Here is a 23708-nt window from a genome sequence, read left to right as displayed (position 1 = left end):
TTTGCACAGCAAAGGAAACTTTCCACAAAATACAGACACAACCCTCTGAATGGGAGAATATATTCACCAATACATCTAATAGGGGGTTAATATGAAAAATTTATAAAAGAATTTATAAAAATAACAAAAAAACACACCAAACAATCCAATTGAAAAATGGGCAAAGGACCTAAATAGACACTTCTCCAACGGGGACATACAGATATCTGGCAAATAGACATATGAAAAGATGATCAAAGTCACTAATCTTTAGAGATATGCAAATTAAAACCACAATGAGATATCATCTCACATCTGCCAGAATGGCTATTAAAAATAAATCAACAAACAAGTGTTGGTGAGGATGTAGAGAAAAGGGAACCCTTATGCACTGTTGGTAGGAATCCACATTGGTGCAGCCACTGTAGAAAGCAGTATAGTTACCTCAAAAAATTAAAAATCTAACAGCCTTATGACCCAGCAACTCCACTTCTGGGAATTTATCCAAAGAAAACCAAAACACTAATTCAAAAGAATTTGTGCACCCTACGTTCATTGTGTTATTTATAATAGCCAAGAATTAGAAGCAGCCCGAATGTCATTCAGTAGACGAGTGGATAAAACAGCTATGGTACATGTACACAATGGAATACTACTTGGCCAAAAAAAGGGGAAAAAGTTTACCCTGTGTAACAGCATGGATGGACCTGGAGAACATTGTGCTAAGTGAAACAAGCCAGTCAGAGAAAGACAAGTACCATATGATTTCACTCACATATGGACTCTAATGAACAAACTGAACTAACAAGCAAAACAGAGACAGACTTATAGGTAGAGAACAGGCAGACAGCTCTGGTGGGTGGGAGGGGGGGGTAAAGGGATTGAGCAAAAAGGAACAAAAAGGGAGAAAGAACTCATAGATATGGACCACAGCTGGGTACTGTAGGGGAGAAAGAGAGGGTGGAAGTGGAAAGGGGGATATGGGGGATAAATGGTGATGGAAAAACAAATATAAAGGGGGAAGAATAAATCCTAGACATGATTCATTATATACTTGGATGATATTAACAAACTTAAACCTTACTTTACAATTTTTGCAGCATAATCCTGAATCACATTGTGATCCTGCTTTCAGCAAACAAGTTTGAGGATCACAACAGCTGGAAGGTCCACATTGCTATTAATGAGTGGAATACAAATACAAACACATTATAACATAAGATAAACTTTGGTAGGAGTTATATTTACAGAGCTTTTGAGTTTTAAGAAAGGATATGAATCCTGTCAATATTTACAGATTTTTGCATCTCCAAACAATTAAAATACTAAGGTACTTCAGGTCAAAACAGAGTAACTGGAACCCCACTAACTCTTAATCATCTAGAATAATGGGCACAATATATAGAACTACTTTCTTCAGAAACTGGATAATAGTAACAGAGAGTAGAATAGTAGTTACCAGTGCCCAGAGAGTGGGGGAAAGGGGGAAATATCAATAAAAAAATGCAAATTCATTTATAAAATAAATTAGTTCTGAGAAACTAAATAAAGCATGATGACTCCAGTTAACTGTAATAGATTATACACTTTAATTTGATAAGAGGACAAATGATGCATTCTCAGCACACACACAAAATTTGGTAACTGTGTGAGGTGATGAATACGTTAGTTTGTTGCAATCACTTCACAATGGATATATATATCAAAACACCATGCTGTTCACTTAAATATATACAATTTTTATTTGTCAATTATACCTCAATAAATCTGAGGGGAAAAGGTGTGTAGAGTTTAGGCCCACTACAAAGTTAAAGAAAACGGTCCCTAAGACTTCCCTTGCTTTTCACACTAATCACCAGTTCATTGGAGTCCCAAAACCACCCTCAGGTTTGATAATTTACTGGAAGAACTCACAGATCTCACTGAAAGCTGGTATATTCACAGTTATGGTTTATTATATAGAAAGGATACAAATTAAAATCAGCCAATAGAAAAAGCACCTAGGACAGGATCCAGGAGAAGCATTAGTTCACCCCATGGAATTATAGACAAACTACTTTCACCCCATGGAATCATAGACAAACTACACTCCAAGCACTGATGTGTGACACTTCTTTATTCATTCTGTGAGGCCAGTATTACCCAAATACCAAACCCAGTTAAAGACTTAAGAAAGGAAAACTATAGACCAATATCTCTCATAAATATGATGCAGAAATATTCACAAAAAATAGTAAATCAAATCAAACAATGTATAAAATACATGCACCACAACCAAGTGGGATTTATCAATTATGCAAGACTGGTTCATTGGTTCATTATTCAAACATCAATTAATAAAATCTATCACATTAACATGCTGAAAAAGAAATATCATATGACCGTAACAACTGATACAAAAAAAGAACCTGACAAAATACAACTTTCACTTATTGTACAAAATGTTAGCAAAACAGAAATAAAGGAAATCCTTCTCACTCTGAAAACAAACATCATCTTAAAAAGTCTACAGCCCTGGCCAGTGTGGTTCAGTGGTTAGAATTAGGCTAATGCTGGCCTGGTAAAAAGAGCTTGGAAATGTTCCTTTCTCTTGGATGTTTTGGAATAGTTTGAGGATAGGTGTTAGTTCTTTGAATGTTTGGCAAAACACCCCTGTGAAGCCATCGGGGCCAAGGCTTTTGTGTGATGGGAGTTTTTTGCTTACCACTTCAACTTCATCAGTGGTTATCAGCCTTTTCAGGTTTTCTGACTCTTCCTCATTGAGTTTTGGCAGCTTGTACTTCTCTAGGAATTTGTCCATTTCCTCCAGGTTGTCCAGCTTGGTGGCGTATAGTTGTTCACAGTATTTTCTTACAATCCTTTGTATTTCTGTTGGGTGAGTTGTTACTTCACCTCTTTCAGTTCTGATTTTATTTAGGTCCTCTCTGTTTGTTTCTTGATGAGTCTGACTAAAGGTTCATCAATCTTGTGTATCTTTTCAAAGAACCAGTTCTTGGTATCATTGATCGTTCGTATTTTTTTTTATTTTTTAGTCTCTATGTCATTTATTTCTGAGCTGATCTTTACTATTTCCTTCCTTCTACTTACTCTGGGCTTTTCTTGTTGTTCTCCTTCTGTCTTTAAGTTGTAGGGTTAGAGTTTACTAGAATTTCTTTTGTGTGTGTGTGCGTGTGTGTGTTTTCAAGTAGGCCTGCAGTGCTATGAACCTCCCTCTCAGAACTGCTTTCATTGTGTCCCATGGATTTTGGGTTGTGTGTTCATTTGCTTCCAGGAAGTTTTTTATTTCCTACTTGATCTCTTTGGTAACCATTCATTGATTAATGACATGCTATTTAGCCTCCATGTGTTTGAATGTTTTTGAGTGTTTTCACTGTAGTTGGTTTCTAATTTCATGCCATTGGGGTCCTAGAGGATGCTTGATATGATTTCAATCTTCTTGAACTTGTAGAGACTTGTTTTGTGTCCTATCATGTGTTCTATCTTTGAGAATGTTGTATGTGTACTTGAGAAGAATGTATATTCTGCAGCTTTGGGGTGGAATGTTCTATAAATTCAAATAAAGCCATTTGATTTAGTATGTCACTTGGGTCACTGTTTCCCTGCTGATTTTTTTGTCTGAAAGACCTATCCAGTGAGGCCAGTGGGCAGTTAAAGTCCCCTACTATGACTGTGTATCTGTCAATATCTCCCTTAAGTCTTCCAGAAGTTTTTTTAAAAAGTTAGGCGCTCCTATATTGGGTGCGTATGTTTATCAGGATTATATGTTCTTGTTGGATAGGTCCCTTTAGTATTATGTAGTAACCTTTCTTGTCTCTCACTCTGGTCATCATTTTGAAGTATATTTTGTCGGATGAGTATTGCTACCTCAGCTTTTTTTTGTCATTTCCATTTGCTTGGAAAATTTTTCTATCCCTTCACTCTCATCCTGTGTGAGTCCTTTGTTCTAAGGTGGGTCTCTTAAAGACAGCATATATTTGGGTCATGTTTTCTTATCCAGTCAGCAACCCTGTGTCTTTAGATTGAGCATTTAATCCATTTACAATTTAGGTTATTATTGATAGGTACTTAGACATTGCCATTTTAATTCTTTATGCCTATGTTTCTCTTTCTCGCTTTTTCTACTTCTTATACAGCAGTCCCTTTAATATTTCTTGAAATGCTAGTTTGATGGTGATAAACTCCTTTAGCCTTTTTTTCTCTGGGAAGCTACTTATTTCATCATCTATTTTGAATGATAGCCTTGCTGGACAGAGTAGTCTTGGTGTCAGAAATCTGTTTTGCATTACCTTAAATACTTCATGCCATTCCCTTCTGGCGTGCAGTTTCTGATGAGAAATCAGTTGACAGCCTTATGGGAGCTCCTTTGTAGGTAACAGATTGCTTTTCTCTAGCTTCCTTTAAGATTCTCTGTCTTACATTTTTGGCATTTAATTATGATGTGCCTGGGTGTGGGCCTCTTTGGGTTCTTCTTGCTTAGGACTATCTGTGCCTCCTGAATTTATGTGACTTTTTCCTTCATCAGGTTAGGGAAGTTTTCTGACATTATGTCTTCAAACAGGTTCTCTAACCCTTGCTTACTTTGTACATCTTCTGGCACTCCTATGATGTGAATATTGTTACGTTTTATGTTGTCCCACAGCTCCCTTGGACTGTCCTTGTGTTTTTCATTTATTTCTCTTTTGGATCTCTGACTGATTTTTTCCTACCATCTTCTAACTTGCTGATCCGATCCTTAGCTTCCTCTAATCTGCTGTTTTTTCCTTCCAATGTATTCCTTATTTCTGCTATGTCATTCTTGATTTCCTTCATAGTTTCCCTCTCTCTTATCAGCATCCATCCTTACAATAATTATTCTGAACTCTGTATCATACTGTTATCGCCATTTCATTTAGCTCTTTTTCTGGAGTCTTCTCTTGTTCTTTCATTTTGGATTTTTTGTCTCCAACTTTGGCTTATTTCTATATATTAGGTAGATCTTCTATTAGGTAGATTCTGTCTTTTTGGCGGGTCTCTGGTGCAGGGGAATGTCAGACACTGTGACTGACCTTGAGTACCCTGTATGGAGCCATCAACAACCCATGGATTTCTGTTCCCTCTGTTGGAGCTAGGTGCATTTGGACAGGACCAAGATGCACATCAAAGTCTGCTTTTCCAAGTCTGGGGTCCAGAAGCAAATCAGGCAAAGACTGAAAGCACTGAGAGGTCCACCTCTGCCTGCAGGCTCATTGATCTTAGTCTCTTAATGAGCATCAGGTTGTAGACCATAGTAAAGCATAAACTCCACAGGCTGGTGTGAGCTGTTTTCCAGTGGGTGGGGCAATTGCTTCCCCTCTAAGCAAAAGCTGCCTGGCTCACCAAGGTCTGCCTGAGAAAAATGTTCTCTGCAGTATGGGGGAATGACTTAGCACATGAATCCAGATGGCTGCCCTCTGCACTCTGTCTCCAGAGCCTGAAGCCTCAGAATCTTCTCACACCACTCTAGTCCACTCTAGCCTCCCTCTGCCAGAGCCCACGTAACTTTGTGTGTTGGCCCTTTAAGAGGGTTCCTGCATTTCCAGCCCTCTCTCCCTGGCAGACAGAAACCTTGCTGCTTTTAACAGCCAGGTGTTATGTGAGCACCCATCTCAGTTCTGGTGCTCTGGGCTGGGAAGCCCAACTTGGGGTTTAGACCCCAGAGTTCTCAGTGGGAATCACCCACAGCTGAGATATACCTCCGGATTTTTAGCTGCTGTCTGTGGGAGCCCGGCCAGCACCCTCATTCCTCCACATTTCCTACCAGTCTCCATGTGGTCTCCACTTTAGGTCCTTGGTTATGAGGGTGCTCTCCAGCTAGTCTTCAGTTGATTATTCAGGATGGTTTTTCTATATTTTAGTTGTAAATCCACTTTTCCCAATACTATTAAAGAGCCTCTCCATTTTCCATTGAATATTTATTCTTGGCTCTCTTGTCAAATACTAGTTGACCATACATACAGAGGTTTGTTGCTGGGCTCTCAATTCTGTTCCATTGGTCTATGTGTCTGTTCTTAAGTCAGTATCATACTGTTTTAATTATTTTAGCTTTGTAGTTGAGTTGCAATCAGGAAATGTATAGCAGTATTCTTTGATTCTCTTCTCTATATCATTTGTTAATCTACTGCAGGTTTTTGTTTAGCTTTGTTCTTTCTAAGGATTGCTTTGGCTCTTCATGGTCTCTGGTGGTTCCATACAAATTTTAGAAGTTTTTTATTTCCTGTTTGATGTATTTGTTGACCCATTGGTAGTTTTGGAGTGTGTTGTCTGATTTTCACACACTGTTGAGTTTTCCAGCTTTCCTTCAGTTAACTTCCATTTTCATACCTTTGTTTTTAGAAAAGACACTCTGTATGATTTTAATCTTTTTAAATTTGCTAAAGCCTTGTTTTGTGGCCTAACATATGTTCTGTGAACAGTTGAGAAGAATGTGTATTTTGTTGCTATTGAATGGAATATTCTGCATATGTCTGTTAGGTAACTTTTTCTTCAAAGTTTGGTTCAAGTTCAGTGATCCCTTGTTGATTTTTCTGTCTGGATATCTATTCATTGTTGAAAGTGGAATATTGAAGTCCTCTACTATTGTACTGTGTATTTTCCTTTCAGTTTTGTTAGTATCTGCTTAAAATACTTAGGTGCTCTGATTTTTGGTGCTTAAATATTTATGACTATTATGTCTTGATGGAGTTGACCATTTTAGCATTATATAATGACCTTCTTACTTGCTTGTAACCATTGTTGCCTTAAAGTTTATTTTGTGTGATATAACTATAGCTATCCCTGCTCCCTTGTTTTCCACTGGCATAGGCTCTCTTTTTCATTCCTTTGCATTCACCTATGTGTGTCCTTATAGGTGAAGTGATTCTCTTGTAGGCAGCATATAGTTGGATCTTGTCTTTGTATCCATTCAGCAACTCTATGTCTTTTGATTGGAGAAGTTAAACCATCTGCATTATTATAATGATGGATATCGAAGGACTTACTAATTCCATCCTGTTAATTGTTCTCTGCCTGTTTTATAGTTCTCTTGATCCTTTTCCCTATCTTATTGCCTTTCTTTATATGTGATTTTGCATAGCAGTATTCTTTGATTCTCTTCTATCAGTTTTCAATCTACTGCAGGTTTTTATTTATGGTTAACATGAGACTTATATTAAACATCTTATCTGAGTAACAGTGTATTTCAGTGATAATAATTTAACTCTCTGATTCCATGAAAAGCTATACCCTTTTTCTCTTTTTAAAAAAAAAAAAAAAAAAAAATTATTTTTAGGGAGAGGAAGGGAGAGAAACACTGATGTGAGAGAGAACCACTGATCGGTTGACTCCCCCCCACACACCCCGCCCAGGGGTCAAACCCGCAACCTGGGTATGTGCCTGACCAGGAATCAAACCCGCTACCTTTTGGTGTACAGAACGATGCTCTAATCAACTAAGCCACACCAGCCAGGGCTCCCCTCTTTTACTGATATCATAAATTACATCTTTTTATAGTATGTACCCAGTAAGAAATTATGTAGCTACTGCTCTTTTTAATACTTTTGACCTTTAACCATTATCCTAGAGTTAAATAGCTAACACACCATCATATTAGAGTTTTAGAGTTTTATGAATCTAAGTATAGCCTTGCCTTTATTAGCATTTTGCATATATTATTACTGATTAGCTTCTTTCAATTCAGGCTGATGAACTCCTTTTAGCATTTCTTGTAAGGTAAAACAGGTTTTTATGGTGATCAATTCTCTTAGCTTTTGTTTATTAAGGAAAGTCTTTACCTCACCTTAGTTTCTGAAGGACAAGTTTACTGGTTAAATTATTCCTGGGTGGCAGGGTTTTTTTTCAGAACTTTGAATATACCATCCCATTGTTTCCTGGACTGCAAGGTCTCTATTGAGAAATCTGTTGATAGCATTACAGGGGTTCCCTTTTTTAAGAGAAATTTTTTTCTTGCTGCTATAAAATTATCTCTGCATTGTAGACAGTTCATGGCAAAGATCAATTTATATTGAAAACTTGGGATAACCTAGCAGTTTCATGAATTGGGTTGGACAGATCTCTGACCAGGTTTGAAATATTCTCAGCCATTATCTTTTAAAATGATTTTTCTAGCCCCTTCTTCCTCTCTTGTCCCTCTGGAACTCCAGTGATTCACATGTTATTTCTGTTGATGGTGTCCCTAAGTCCCATAGTCTTTCTTCATCCCTTTTCATTATTTTTTCATTTGCTCCCCTGATTAGATCATTTCAAGTGATGTGTCTTTTAGCTCACTGACTCTTTATTCTCTTCAGTCAGTTCTACTGTTAAAGCTCTCTATAGTTATGTTCTGTATTCTTCAGCTCCAGAATTCCTGTTTGGCCTTTTTAAAATGTTTTCTATTTATTTGTTGAACCTCTTATTTTGTTCTTGTGTTGTTTTCCTGATGTCATTAAATTGTTTATTTGTGTTTTTATGTTACCTTGTAGCTCTCTGAGCATCTTTAGGGCAATTAATTTGAATTACTTCTCAGACAACTTCTAGACCTCCATTTAATGAAGCCATTTACTATGTTCTTTTGGTAGTGTCATTTTTCCCTGCTTTTTCTTGATCCCTGTGGCCTTATGTAGGTGTCTGCATATTTGAAGAAGCAGACACCTCCTCCAGACTTTATGGACTGATTTTGGTAAGAGAAGGCCTTCAGCTGTGGGTGGGGCACTCTGAAGTTTGCTTTGACCTATGTCTAGTGGTGCACAGCACCGAGTTTAGGGACATGTTGGTTTCACTGGGTGCTGGGGCACGTGATATCTCTTCAGCACTCTAATGATGGTGGCTAGTGCAGGCAGCAAAGGCTATTAGAGCCAGCTATGGTTAACTGACAACTCTGGTCCTGGAAGAGTGCCACCGTAGCTTCCGCTCAATCCACCACTAACTTGGAAATTCTGAGGCTGTTCTTTTAGGTCTCCATTGATTTTTTTTTTTTTTTTGGAGAAATAGGAATTAAAAAGGGAGGCTGGGGCATCGGTGTGAGAGAGAGACAAGCATTGGTTGTTCCCACATTAGCCCTGACCAGGGCCAAGGATTAAGCCTACAACCAAGGTACATGCCCTTGACCGGGAGTCAAACCCAAGACCCTTTGGTGTGGGAGCCAACATTCTAACTACTGAGCTACACCAACCAGGGCTCATATGATTTCTTGATCAGGCAAAACTGACATAATCAGAAGGTGCCTGAAGATGAGAAGAGGTGGAAATGACTGAAAGAGGGCATGAGTAAAGTTTTGGGTATAATGAAAAAAATCTGTATCTTAATTACACCAATGCTTATATGTATTCGTCAAAACTAATCAATCTGTATACTTAAAAGGAGTACATTTTATTGTATGTAGATTGTGCCCCAGAAAAAGTGATTTGAAAATAGATAAAGAGCAAAGAGAGAAGACTTGTACTAGCAAATGGTTAAACATCATACCAAAAAAAGGCATAGTAATTATAACAATGTGATATGCACACAAGTACATTCAAACCCATATACATATCAAACCCTAATATTATTTCCATCTATTTAGTTTGTAATCATAGAAATGTATGGCATCTGTTCTAATGCTGCAAATCCTTGTCCAGAATCATTATATCCTCAACATTTTGCATTCATATTTTCAAGATTTCCTTATCAAAATCACCCAATGTTCAGACTATAATATTAACACAGTCCTCCCTTACCATATTACTAGTTGATTGTGCAGTAAGACCCTAAGGGATACCTGATAGTCCACTGTCATATTAATATTCAATAAGACATTTGTAAAATGTCCAAAGCACAGGTTTGGAAAGATCTTATGTAGTTAGTCTGGAACCTAAAACCTCATTCTAGACTCTTTTTTTTCCCATCAGCATTAATTTTTTTGAGTACATTTTATAGTTGTTCAAAACTCTTCAATGTATAAAACCTAGACAGTATAGCAGAGGGAAAGAAGGGGACCAGGAAGAGATAAACCAAAGAACTTATATGCATATATGCATAACCCACAGGCAAAGACAATAGAATAGTATGGTGTAAGCTAGGGGAGGAAGCGGGAGGAGGGTGGAGGAGGTCGATGGCAGGGGAAAGGGGAATATCTGTAAACTTTCAACAATGAAGATACATTTTTTAAAAAAACCCTAGTCAGTATATTCTTGTATGCATTTCAACCTTGACTTCTTTACTGCCATGTTCCACATAATACTAAGTCATATTTGAGATATATAACATTTATAACAAAGACATTAAAATAAATTTATTAATCAATTTTCCTAGTTATCAGACTTACTTCCTCAGTACCACAGTCACAGATTTCAGGGCTCTCCACTCTGCCGTTGCCACAGATTGCTGTTGAAGCCGCTTTCATTTGGGGCTTATTCTGAAGACATTTGGCACCCATGTTTAAGATGAAATCGTTAAAGTCACTCAAACTGCAACTGCTAAAAGTCTTCACACCACTGGACTGCCTAAAGATGAATCCATATAATGTTGTTGGCAGTATACTCTTAAAAAAACAATTCTATATTATATAAATTAATTTCAAAATGTAAAATTTCATAAAAAATGATACATGTTCATAACGAAAGTTTAGAGGACAAAATCATTCTTGAGGAAATCATGTGATTTAATTCATTGGAACACATATCCTTATTAAAACAAAATTAAGTGCAACTCAATAGAAAAACAACCGATTAGAAAATGGACAAAGGGCTTGAATAGACATTTTTCCAAAGAAGACATATAAATAGTCAATATGTATATAAAAAGGTGCACCAAATCACTAAACATCAGGGAAATGCAAATCCAAACCACAGTGAGATATCACCTCATATCAGAATGGCTAATATTTTTTTTTTTTAAATAGTAAGTGCTGACAAGGCTGTGAAGAAATTGAAACCCTGGTACACTATTGATGGGAATGTAAATGGGTACTGCTGCTACAGAAAATAGCAGAGAGGCCCCTCGAAAACTTAAAAATACAGCAACCTATATGATCCAAAAATCTCACTTCTGGGTATATATATTAAAATCCCCTACTATGACTAAATTACTGTCCATTTCTCACTTTATGTCCATCAGTTTGCTTTATGTATTTGGGTTCCCCTATATTGGGTGCATAAATGTTTACAAGGGTTATATCCTCTTGTTGAATCGGTCCCCTTTATCATTATGTCCTTATTTGTCTTTTATTATAGCTTTGGTTTTTAAAGTCTGTTTTGTTTGATACATACATGCATATATTTATACACACACACACACACACACACATTCATTCCAGATTCTAAGACATTCTAACAGGTCTGAGGTGATATCACATTGTGGTTTTGATTTGAAACCAGGATCTCAAAGAGATATCTGCATTCCCATATTCATTGCAGCAGCAGTGTAAATATTCACTGACAGATGAATGGATAAAGAAAATGTGGTATGCCCGTCCGGGTGTGGCTCAGCGGTTGAGCCTCAACCTAGGATCCAGGCGATCGGGGTTCGATTCCCGGTCAGAGCACATGTCTGGGTTGCGGGCCCAATCCCTAGTCGGGGGCGTGCAGGAGGCAGCTGGTCAATGACTCTCTCATCGATGTTTCTCTCTCTCCCCCTGTCCTTTCCTCTCTCTGAAATCAATAAAGATATATTTTTAAAAAGGGGGGGAGAGAAAATGTGGTATATACATGCAATGGAATATTATCCAGTCTGAAAAAAGGAAATCTGACATATGCAACAACATGATGAACCTCACTGACATTATACTAAGTGAAATAAGCCAGCATAATCTCACTTATATGAAGTGTCTAAAATAGTTAAACTCACGGATGCAGAGTAGAATGGTGATTGCCAAGGGTTAGGAGATGGGGAACATGGGGAATTGTTCAATGGGTATATAGTTTGTCACACAAGATGAATAAATTGAAGAGGTCTTCTGTACAACATAGTGCCTATACTTAACAATACTATATTGTATACTTAAAAATTTGTTAAGAGGACTCCTGTTAAATGTTCCTACAACAAAATTAAGCATTACAAATTAAATATATCTTTAATTTTAGTTTGGAGGTAGTATTTATGCAAATTCTCCCAAATTGAGAAAAATGGCTATATATGTGTATGATGCCTCTGCCAAGGTGAAATAAAACTGAAATGATGGCATGGAGAAAACCCTCTAAACTTTTATGTAAATTTCTATGCCAATATCAATAACTCTTCAAACTTTTCTTCTACTTTCTCCATCTTTCCTGACCACTATAAAATTAAGAATCAAGCTCTTTGAAAGTTTGAATCTACTTCAATGTTTTCTGATGTTCATTCAACCATAGGTTTGGACTACATATATGAATTATTTCATTAAAGTTAACTTGAGAATGAAATTTTGTCATCTGTATTGTTAGCATCACATTACCTGCATAGTTCCTAGCAAACATAGAATCAATTGTCTATTGATTCTTCATAATAACTAACTTTTATTAAGCAAACTATATTATGCTTAGTCCTGAACTTACAGAAAAAATCTCACTGTATATTAACCAAAATTTTAAACAATCATGTCCATATACTAGTATAAAAATAAACTGAGAGAATAATTCCATAGGATGTCATTCTCAATATGTAGTAAAAATCTGTACGGCAAGGAGGAAACTGACATTTCCTGAGTGCCTATTATTAGCCATATATTTCATATAAATAATTTAATCCTGCACCAAAACTAGGGAGGTTGGTATTGTCATCAACATTTTATAGAAATTGAACCAGCATACAGAGAAGCTAAAATCCTCACCAAACACAGACAGTTCCATAAATAAGCAGGAGTAGTCACACACAGTTAAAGACTTCAAATTCAGGTAGTTTTTACCCCAAAATTGATCTTTGAATATTACAAAATTCAGTAAAATATTTACTATTAAATAGTAATAAATATTATTTTACTCTAAAGCACATATTTTGATTACCTTACCACCAAAATTGAAAGTTAAAGAAAATTAATAATTAAAAAAACTATATATTTTGGCTCTGGGAACATTTCTAGTCAACTATATAGAATTTACATTATAATATATATAATCCATAATTATTCACCTTTTTGCTGCCCATAATGGCAGTTCTTAAGAACATATATTTGCAGAGTTTATTTGTAATCAGTTACCTGAAGTTTTTTTTCACTTATTTGGCTGAGATTTTGCACTCTGAATTCTAATGCTAGGTTAGCTTTGTTCCCAAATCATTTAATAAAAGATTATTGAAACTTTCATATACCTAGCCTAAATTCTGAAATCAAAGAACAGAGAAATAAAGTGACAGAAGAAAATAATAGGAAATAGTAGTGCTCTCTACCCTTTTTCGGATGTTGGGGTTAGCAATTAATAGCATTTTGAAAAAGGAAAAGTTTATCTTTTATGCTATCTGGTTTTCCTTCCCGGTTCTTTCTCTTTTCTACACTTTCCCCCCCAGAATTCCTGTTGTCATTATTCTTGTGTATTCCTACATCACAACTTTATTTTTATCCTTTTTACTTTTATAATAGATGTATTTTTTACTGTTAAAAGTATTACAGATGTCCCCCTTTTACCCTCCTTTATCCCCCTGAGCCCAGCCCCTACCCACCCGGGGCTTCATCACACTATTGTCAGTGTCCGCAGGCTATGCACATAAGTTCTTTGGTTCTTTGGTTTATCTCTTCTGGTTCCCCAACCTGCCCCACACCAACCCCAAGCAAGATAGGTCAGCCTGTCCCGTGCCTCCATGCCTCGGGTCTTACTTTGTAAATTCATTTCTTTCAATAGATTCCACAAGTGAGATCGTGGTATTTTTCTTTCTCTGATTGGCTGATTTCACTTAGCATAATAGTCTCCAGGTACATCCCTGCTGTCAAAAAGGGGTAAGCGTTCCTTCTTTTTTTACAGCATAGTATTTCATTGTGTAAATGTACCACAGCTTTTTTATCCAAGTGCCCATTTGGGCACTAGGTCACTTTCCAAATCTTCGCTATTGTAAATAATATTGCTATGAACAAAGGGATGTCTAGATTCCTTCTGACTGGTGTTTTGGGATTTTTAGGATACATTCACAGAGGTGGGATTGCTGGTCAAATGACAGTGCCAATTTTAATTTTTTGAGGAAACTCCATATTGTTTTCCATAGTGGCTCTATCAGTGGCATTCCTACTAGCAGTGAACTAGTGTTCTCTTTTCTCCACAACCTCCCTAGTACTTATCGTTTGATTGACAATACCCATTCTCACACGTGTGAGGTGCTCTCTCATTGTGATTTTAAATTGCATTTCTCTGATGATTAGTGACTTTGAGCATTTTTTCATATGTCTTTTGACCATCTGTATGTCCTCTTTGGAGAGGTGTCTATTCAAGCACTCGGCCCAATTTTTAATTGGATTATCTTCTTTTTGTTAAGTTGTATGAGTACTTTACATATTTTAGAGATTAACCCCTTATCAGATGTATCATGGGCAAATATGTTCTCCCATACAGTGGGGTCCCTTTTCATTTTGATGGTGGTTTATATTGCCATGCAGCAGCTTCTTATTTTGATATATTCCCATTTGTTTATTTTTTCCTTTGTTTCTCTTGCCCTAGGAGATGCATCAGTGAAAATGCTGCTACTTGAGATATCTGACATTTTAGTGCCTAAGTTTTCTTCTAGGATTTTTATGGTTTCACAACTTATATTTAAGTTTTTGATTCACATAATTTATTCTTGTGTATGGTGTAAGTTGTTGGCCTAGTTTCATTTTTTTGCATGTACCTGTCCAGTTTTCCCAACACTATTTGTTGAAGAGGCTGTCTTTACTCCATTGTAAGTTCTTGCCTACTTTGTCAAATATTGACTATAATTGTGTGGGTCAATTTCTGGGGTCTCTGTTCTGTTCCATCGGTCTGTATGCCTGTTCTTGTGCCAGTACCAGGCTGTTTTTATCACAATGGCTTTGTAGTATAGTTTGATATCTGATACTGTGATCCATCCAACTTTGTTCATTCTCAAGATTGCTGCAGCTATTCAAGGTCCCTTTTGGTTCCATATAAATTGTTGGAGTATTTGTTCTAGTTCTGTAATGTACCAAATTGGTATTGTAATAGGTAATTTAATGTGCTGAACCTATAGATTGCTTCGGGTAGCATTTTAATGATGTTAAATCTTTCAATCCATGAACATGGTTTACCCTTCCACTTGTTTGTATCTTCCTCTATTTTTTTTCAATGTTCTATAGTTTTATGAGTACAGGACTATTACCTCCTTGGTTATGTTTATTCCTAGGAATCTTATTTTTTTGTTGTTGCAATGGTAAATGATTTTTGGGTTTTTTTTGTTTCTCTTACTAAGAGTTCATTATTGGTGTATAAAAATGCCATCATTTTCTGGATGTTGATTTTGTACCCTGCTACTTTGCTGAATTCATTTATCAAACCTAGTAGTTTCCTGGTGAAGTCTTTAGGGTTTTCTATGAACAATATCACATCATCTGTAAATAATGATAACTTTACTTCCTACTTTCCAATTTGGATGCCTTTTATCTTTTCTTATCATTATGGCTAGGACTTCTACTACTATGTTGAATAAGAGTGGTGAGAGTTGACATCCTTGTCTTGTTCCTATTCTTAAAAGAAATGCTTTTAGTTTTTGCCCATTTATTATGATGTTGGCTGTTGATTTGTCATATATAGAATTTATTATGTTGAGGTATGATCCTTGTATTCCCATTTTGCTGAGATTTTTATCAAAAAGCGGTGCTGGATTTCCTTGAATTCTTTTCCTACATCTAGATATGATGTGATTTTTATTTTTCACTTTTTATGATACATCGCATTTATTAATTTGCAAATATTGTACCAGCATTGTATCCCCAGAATAAATCCCACTTGGTCATGGTGTATGATCTTTTAATTGTATTCCTGGATCAAATTTGCTAATATTTTGTTGAGAATTTTAGCATCTGTGTTCATCAGGGATGTTAGCCTGTAATTTTCTTTGTAGTGTCTATCTAGTTTTGGAAGTGGGATATGCTAGCTTCATAAAAAGAGCTTGAAAGTGTTCCTTCCCCTTGAGTTTTTTGGAATAGTTTGAGGAGGGTGTTATTTCTTCTTTGAATGTTTGGTAAAATTCTGTAAACCCATCCAATCCAGGACTTACATCTGCTGGGAATTTTTTTATTACCTTTTCAATTTTATTAGTTCTTATTATCCTATTCAGGTTTTCTGATTCTCCCTGATTGAATTTTGGAAGACTGTATGTTTCTTGGAATTTGTACATTTCGCCCGCTTTGTCCAATTTGTTGGCATATAGTTGTTCATAGTATTTTCTTACTATACTTTGTATTTCTGTGATGTCAGTTGTTACTTCACCTCTTTCATTTCTGATTCTGTTTATTTTGGTTCTTTCTTTGTTTCTTGATGAGTCTGGTTAAAGGTTCATCAATCTTGTTTATCTTTTCAAAGAACCAGCTCTTTATTGCATTGGTCATTTGTATTGTTTTTAGTCTGTATGGTATTTATTTCTTCTCTTCTCTTTATTATTTAGTTCCTTCTACTTACTCTGGTTTATTCCTGTTGCTCTTTTTCTAATTATTTTAGTAGGGTTAGATACTTCATTAGAATTATTTCTTATTTCTTGAGGTAGGCCTGTGATGCTATAAACTTTCCTCTCAGGACTGCTTTTGCTGTGTCCCATAGGCTTTAGATTGTTGTGTTCATTTTCATTTGTTTCCAGGAAGCTTTTTATTTCTTGCTTGATCTCACTGATAACCCATTCAGGCTTAATAACATGCTATTTAGCCTCCAAGCATTTGAGTGTTTTTGTTTTTGTTTGTTTTTTAATATATCTTTACTGATTTCAGAGACAGGAAAGGAGAGGGAGGGAGAGAGATTAAAACATCAATGATGAGAGAGTCACTGATCGGCTGCAGCCCACAACCCAGGTATGTGCCCTGACCGGGAATCGAACCCTGATCGCTTGGATCCTAGGTCAACGCTCAACCGCTGAGCCACGCCCGGCCGGGCAACATTTGAGTTTTTTAATTGTAGTTGAATTCTGGTTACATGCCATTGTGCTCAGAGATGTTTGGTATGATATAAATCTTATTAAATTTTTTTTTTAATATATCTTTATTGATTTCAGAGAGAGGAAAGGAGAGGGAGAGAGATAGAAGCATCAATGATGAGAGAGTCATTGATCGAGCCCACAACCAAGGCATGTGCCCTGACCAGGAATCGAACCCCGATCGCCTGGATCCTAGGTCGACACTCAACCGCTGGGCCACGCCCGGCCGGGCTAAATCTTATTAAATTTGTATAGACTTGTTTTGTGTCCTAACAGGTGGTCTATCTTTGAGAATATTGCATGTGCACTTGAGAATAATGTATATTCTGTAGCTTTGAGGTGAAATATTCCATAAATATCAGTTAGATCCATCTGCTATAGTTGTCATTTAAGGCTGCTGTTTCTTTGCTGATTTTTTGTCAGGAAGATCTATCCAGTGGTGTCAGTAGGATATTAAATTTCTCTACTATGACTGTGTTGCTGTTGATCTCTCCCTTAGAGTGCATCAGGAGTTTGTTTGTTTTTTATATATACTTGAGTGCTCCTGTACTCGATGCATATAGGTTTACAAGGGTTATTTCTTGTTGGATCCCTTTTGTATTATGTAGTGGCCTTTTTGTCTCTTCTTATAGCCTTCGTTTTGAAGTCTATTTTGTCAGATGTGTGTATTGCTACCCAGCTTTTTATTTCTTATTTCCATTTGCATGGAATTTTTTTCCATCACTTCACTTTCAGTCTGTGTGAATCTTTTGTTCTGAGGTGGGTCTCTAGTAGACAGCATATATATGGGTCATGTTTTCTTATCCATTCAGTCACCCTATATCTTCTGATGGGGCATTTAGTCCATTTACATTTAAGGGTATTATTTATAGGTACTTACTTATTGTCATTTTTATTTTCTTTATGCCTATGATCCTCTCTGGTTTGCTTTTTCTTCTTAAACCGGTCCCTTTAACATTTCTTGTAATGCTGTTTTGGTGGTAATGTACTCACTTAGCCCTTTTACCACCTGGGAAACCCTTCATTTAATGTTCACTTTTAAATGATAGTCTTGTTGGATGCAGCAGTCTTGAGTTCAGGCCCTTGCTTTTCATTACTCTGAATACTTCATGGCACTCCTTTCTGGCCTAAAGTATTTCCTGAGAAATTAGATGACATTCTAACGGGAATTGCCTTTTAGGTAATTTTCTGTCTCTCTCTGCCTTTAAGATTCTTTCTTTGTCTTTAACGTTTGCCATTTTAATTATGATTTGTCTAGGTGTGGACCTCTGAGGGGTTTTTTATTGGGACTTTCTGAGCCTCCTGAACTTGTGTGACTTTTTCCTATACCATTTTAGGAAAGTTTTCTGTCATTATTTCTTAAAACTGGTTCTCTGTTCCTTGCTCACATTCTACTCCTTCTGGTATCCCTATCATCTGGATGTTATGTTTCATGTTGTCCCAGAGCTCCCTTAATATATCCTCCTGCTTAATTCTTTTTTCTATTTTCTGCTCTAATTGGGTATTTATTTCTACCTTGTCTTCCAAATTGCTGATTCAGTCCTCTGTTTTATCCAACCTACTTTTAATTCCTTCCAGTATGTTCTTGATGTCAGATACGTTATCCTTCAGTTCTGACTGGTTCTTGTTCATGGTTTCTCTTTCCTTTTGATGCTGTTGTAGTTTTACTGAGTTTCCTGTAACTCTCACTAACTTCCTTGAGCATCTTTATAACCATTACTTTGAACTCTATGTCTGATAGGTTGCTTGCCTCCATTCTTTCATTTCGGGGTTGTTTCTTTCTCTCCCCATCTGAGCTGTCTCTTTTTGTTTGTTCCTGTGTATTAGATTGAACTCTTATGCCTCCCAGTCTTTGTGGGATGGCCTTATATAAAAAGTGCCTTGAAGCATCCAGTGCAGTCCCTTTCATCTCCTGAGCTGGATGCTCCAGGAATGCCCCTTATGTGCATTATTTGGGCTCTTCTGCTGGAACTTGATTGTTGGTGTCCCATTCATAGGCAGAATAACCCCTCAGATGTGCTGAATGTGAGGCTCAAACCCAACCTCATTGTGCCAGCTGTGGGTGCTGACAGAACAAGACACTACAGGACTGAACCAAAAACACCATGAATATCAAACTCAGCAAAGCAACAAAATCAAGAAAAACTAAGAAGGAAAAAGGGAAAACAAAGCAGAGAAAAAATAAAAAGAATACTAAAAGACACAAGAGCAAAGACTTAGAGGGGATATAAAGGAGAAAGAAGAAAAAAGAGAATACGAAAACAAGAAGGAAGTTAAAAGAACTAGAATGAGAAAGAAAAATCAGCAAGAGAATGAAATAAAAATTATGAATTTAAAATGTAATAAGAATAATGGATATATTAAGATATAATCAGAAAAAGTAAAACAAGCAAAGAAGAAAAATTAATAACAAGAAGAAGAAAAGAGAAAGAGGCAAAAAGAGCACAGAATTAAAGGAGAGAGAGAAATTTGAGACACAGGAAAAAATCAAAGGAAGATTTTTAAAAGGATGTAAAAACAAGAAAACAAACAAAACCCAAACACATACAAACAAAAACCTTTGGGTCTACTATTTCTGGAGCTCACTGGATTTTGCTTTGATGTTGTTGAATCTAGTTATTTGGTGTGTCTAACCTGGGGCTCCTGAGAGATTCTCTAGTGCAGGCCAATGTGAGTCACTGTCCCTTCTTGGCCCTGGGCAACCTGATGAAGCCTGATAGGTTGAAGCCCTAAGTAAGCCAGAGAGTGGGGCCTCCTTAGACCAGAGACTGGGTCTACCTGCCTCTCACACCCTGAGTGTCCCTGTTCTGAGCTATTCTCCCTTCCCCCGTGGAGCTGGGTTCTACAGGGATATCCTTTCTTGGCCAGTACCATTAGATCAAACTCTTGTTGGAGGTGGTGCCAATAACTTGCTGGAGGGGGCCAGGCACTTCCTCTCCTATCAGTGCATCAGGTTTGTTTGGCCTCATGGCTTCTCACTGCCACCTGCAGGGGCACAGTTTTCCAGCCCCAGGCTGTTCCCCCTTGCCTCAGAGGTGACTAAAAGTTGGGTCAGAAGCAGCTGTTTGCCAGTGGGAAAGAGGGCTCCTCCTCTGTGTTCCTGGTGGGTAGGTCTAATCCTTGTTCCTGGTCCTACTGTCTAGTCCCCTTTCTGATCAACAGCATAAGTTCCTCCCAGACACAGAGAGTCCCCAGATTCAATGCTGTGTGTGCCCTTCAGACCCCTCCATTGGAGGCTGGCACTGAGCTCCACTTCATGGCCCTTCCCACTGACACAGATTGGGGTGAACATTCAAGGCTGGATGATAGCAAGGTGCTACTGCAACTCAATCCAGGGACTTCAGCCCCAGGTTTCCACTGCTGCACCCACTCTGTGGTCTCCACAGTCAGCACCCTCTGGGCCGTCTTTCTCTGTCCCAAGCTCTCCTGTCTCGTCTACAGATATGCAGCCTCGTCACTCTCCATCAGGTCCTCAGTTCAAGCAGGCCAAGGGCAGAGAAGGCTAGAGCCTGCTCCTGGCCTTTAGCACAGTTCCTGCCCCTGACCTCTAGCAGTGGGGCAACTGCAGATAGGCTCTAGGGTGGCAGTGGCAGCATGGTGGTGGTGGCCATGGCAGTAAGTCCAGGGTGGTTCATGGCAAGGGCAAGACTCCAGGTAGGTCAGCAGCAGTCATCAGGGGTCAGGTGGGGTCCATGGCAGCATGCCAGATGGGGCTGGGACCATGGATGGCAGCCAGGCCTTGTCTGTGTCTGTGGCAGGCACACGAAGCCCTGGTAGTGTCCCTGGTGGATGGGTTCTGGGGTAAGGTGCACAGCAGGTGTGTGGTGTCCTGGCAGGTGCCGGGGCAATTCTGGATGGCAGTTAGACTGGGTGCTGAGCTACAGCTTCTCTCCTCAGCCTCCTCCCAAGGAGGTTCCTGCAATTCCTCTAACATGGCAAGGTCTCCAAGCCAGAGCCACAGGCCAGAAGTGGCTGTGACTACAGCCAGGGCTCCCTGGCCAGGAGAGCCCAAATGACCGCCCCCCCCGAGTCTCCACACAATCAGGCTAACCCTCACACACACTCACATCCACACAGGTCTCCACACTCGCCCTCTCATTCATTCATTCACTCACTCACTCACACATTCACCCTCACTCCTGTCTATCCTGCCATGTTCATTCTCCCTACATCACCATTTTAATACTTTCCTAGGTCTTCCCTACTCCTCAAATAGTAAGAGATATGAGCACAATGATGAACAACTTACATACATCTTGATTACTTCCATCTTCACAACTGTGTGATATACCTATCATGGTGATCATTTTTCAGATGAAAAAACTAAGGGTTAGAAAAAATTAACACACAAGCAAGTGAAAGACTCCAAAGCCCATGTTTGCCTCAAGTTATTCCATACTCCAAAACAGTATCCACTTTTACCAGAATAAAGAGAGAGCAGGGACTGAGAACATATGTAAAAGGATAGAAAAAAGATAATTCATGCAAATAAAAACAAAAAAATGCTGGAGTAGATAAGACAAAATGCCTTAATAGACTGTAAAACAAAAGCTATAATAAGATACAAGGAAGGGCATATGTTAAAGGGATCAATCCAACAAGAGGATATATAACCCTTGTAAACATTTATGTACCCAACATTGGAGCACCTAAACATAAAGTAAATCTTGATAGATCTAAAGAGAGAGATCAACAGTAATACAATCAGAGCAGGAGATTTTAATACCCCATTGACATCAAAGGATAGATCTCCAGACCAAAAAAGTCAAGGAAACAGCAGCCTTAAATGACACACCAGACAAGATGGATTTAATTGATATTTTCAGAGCATTTCACCCAAAGCAGCAGAATATACATTCTTTTCAAGTGCACATGGAACTTTTTCTAGGCTAGACTACATGTCAGGACACAAAACAAGTATAAATAAAATTAAGAAGATTGAAATAATATCAAGCATCTTCTCCAACCATAATAATATCAAACTAGAAATCAATTACAAGAAAACCTGAAAAACAAACACACAGAAGCTAAATAACATTACTAAACAATGAATGGGTTAACAATGATATCAAGGAAGAAATAAATGATACCTGAGACAAATGAAAATAAAAACACAATAAACCAAAATCTATGAGACACAGTGAAAGCAGTCTTAACAGGGAAATTCAATGCATTACAGGACTACCTCAAGAAGCAAGAAAAATCTCAAATAAACAATATAACCTCACAGCTAAAGAAACTAGAAAGAGGACAACAAACAAAGCCCAAAAGGAGTAGAAAGAAGGATATAATAAAGATCAGAGCAGAAATAAATGAAATAGTCTTAAAAAGCAATACAAAAGGTCACTGAACCAAGAGCTGGTTCTGTGAAAAATTAACAAAATTGATAAACCCTTAACTAGGTTCATCAAGAAAAAAGACAGAGGACCCAAATTAAAAAAAAAATCAGAAATGAAACAGAAGTAACAACTGACACCACAGAAATGCCAAGGATTATAAGAAAAGTTTATGAACAACTAACTATATGCCAACAAATTAGACAATCTGGAAGAAATTAATAAAATCCTAAAAACACAATCTTCTCAAGATACCGTGTTCATGGATTAGAAGAATAAACATCATTAACATGTCCACACTACCCAAAGCAATCTATATATTCAATGCAATTCCTATGAAAACACCAAAGGAATATTTCACAGATCTAGAATATTCCAAAAATTTGTATAGAATCAATAGAGACCCTGTATAGCCTCAGAAATCTTGAGAAAGAAAAAACCAAAGTTGGAGATACCAAAATAATCTGGTATCAAACTATACTACAAGGTCATTGTAATCAAAAGAGCCTGGTACTGGAATAAGAACAGGCATATAGATCAATGGAACAGAACAGAGAGCCCAGAAAAACCATGCCTTTATGGTCAATTAATATTTGACAAAAGAGGAAAGAGCATAAAATTAAGTAAAAACAGTCTCTTCAATAAACGGTGTTGGGAAAATTGGACAGGTACACACACAAAAATGAAACTAGACCACCAACTTACACCATCCACAAGAATAAACTCCAAATGGATAAAAGATTTAAATGTAAGTTGTTAAACGATAAAAATCCCGAAACAAAACTTAGGCAGTAAAATCTCAGACATCTCTCATAGCAATATGTTTTCCAATATACCTCCTAGGGTAAGGGAAACAAAGGAAAAAATAAACACATGGGGTTACATCAAACTAAAAAGCTTCTGTACAGCAAAACAAAAGTCAAAAAAATGAAAAGAGAGCCCACTGTATGGGAGAACATATTTGCCAATCATATATCTGATAAGTTAATATCCAAAATTTATAAAAGTACTCATACTACTCAACATAAAAAAAACCACAAACATTAAAATACAATAATAATCCAATTAAAACAGGGAGAGGACCTGAATAGACACCTCCAAAGAGGACATACAGATGCCAATAGACATATGAAAAGATGCTCAACATCACTTATAGAAAAGTGCACATTAGAACCAAGAGATATCACCTCACACTTGTTAGAATGGCTATTGTCAATAAACCCCAAAACAAGTGCTGGCAAGGATGTGGTAAAAAGGGAACCCTTGCCACTGCTGGTGGGAATAAAGGTTGGTGCAGCCACTATGATAAACAGTATGGAGGGTCCTCAAAAAATTAAAAATGGAACTACC

General features: G+C 37.4%; 1 protein-coding gene across 1 annotated transcript in view; it reads right to left on the bottom strand.

Moving 5' to 3' along the window:
- ADAM32 (ADAM metallopeptidase domain 32) overlaps nucleotides 1-23708 on the bottom strand; it is a 119834-nt gene that overhangs the window by 44594 nt on the left and 51532 nt on the right. The window contains exons 12-13 of the mRNA XM_087813622.1: nucleotides 10274-10451; nucleotides 1064-1156 (exon numbers count right to left, since the gene is read on the bottom strand). Coding sequence (XP_087669748.1) covers nucleotides 1064-1156; nucleotides 10274-10451 — 271 coding nt within the window. The remainder of the gene's footprint in view (nucleotides 1-1063; nucleotides 1157-10273; nucleotides 10452-23708) is intronic.

Source organism: Miniopterus natalensis, chromosome 2 (genome assembly GCF_054644295.1).
Source record: "Miniopterus natalensis isolate mMinNat1 chromosome 2, mMinNat1.hap1, whole genome shotgun sequence".
NCBI lineage: Eukaryota > Metazoa > Chordata > Mammalia > Chiroptera > Miniopteridae > Miniopterus > Miniopterus natalensis.
Note: the sequence above shows the minus strand (reverse complement) of the source record. Positions and strands in the feature narration are given on the sequence as shown.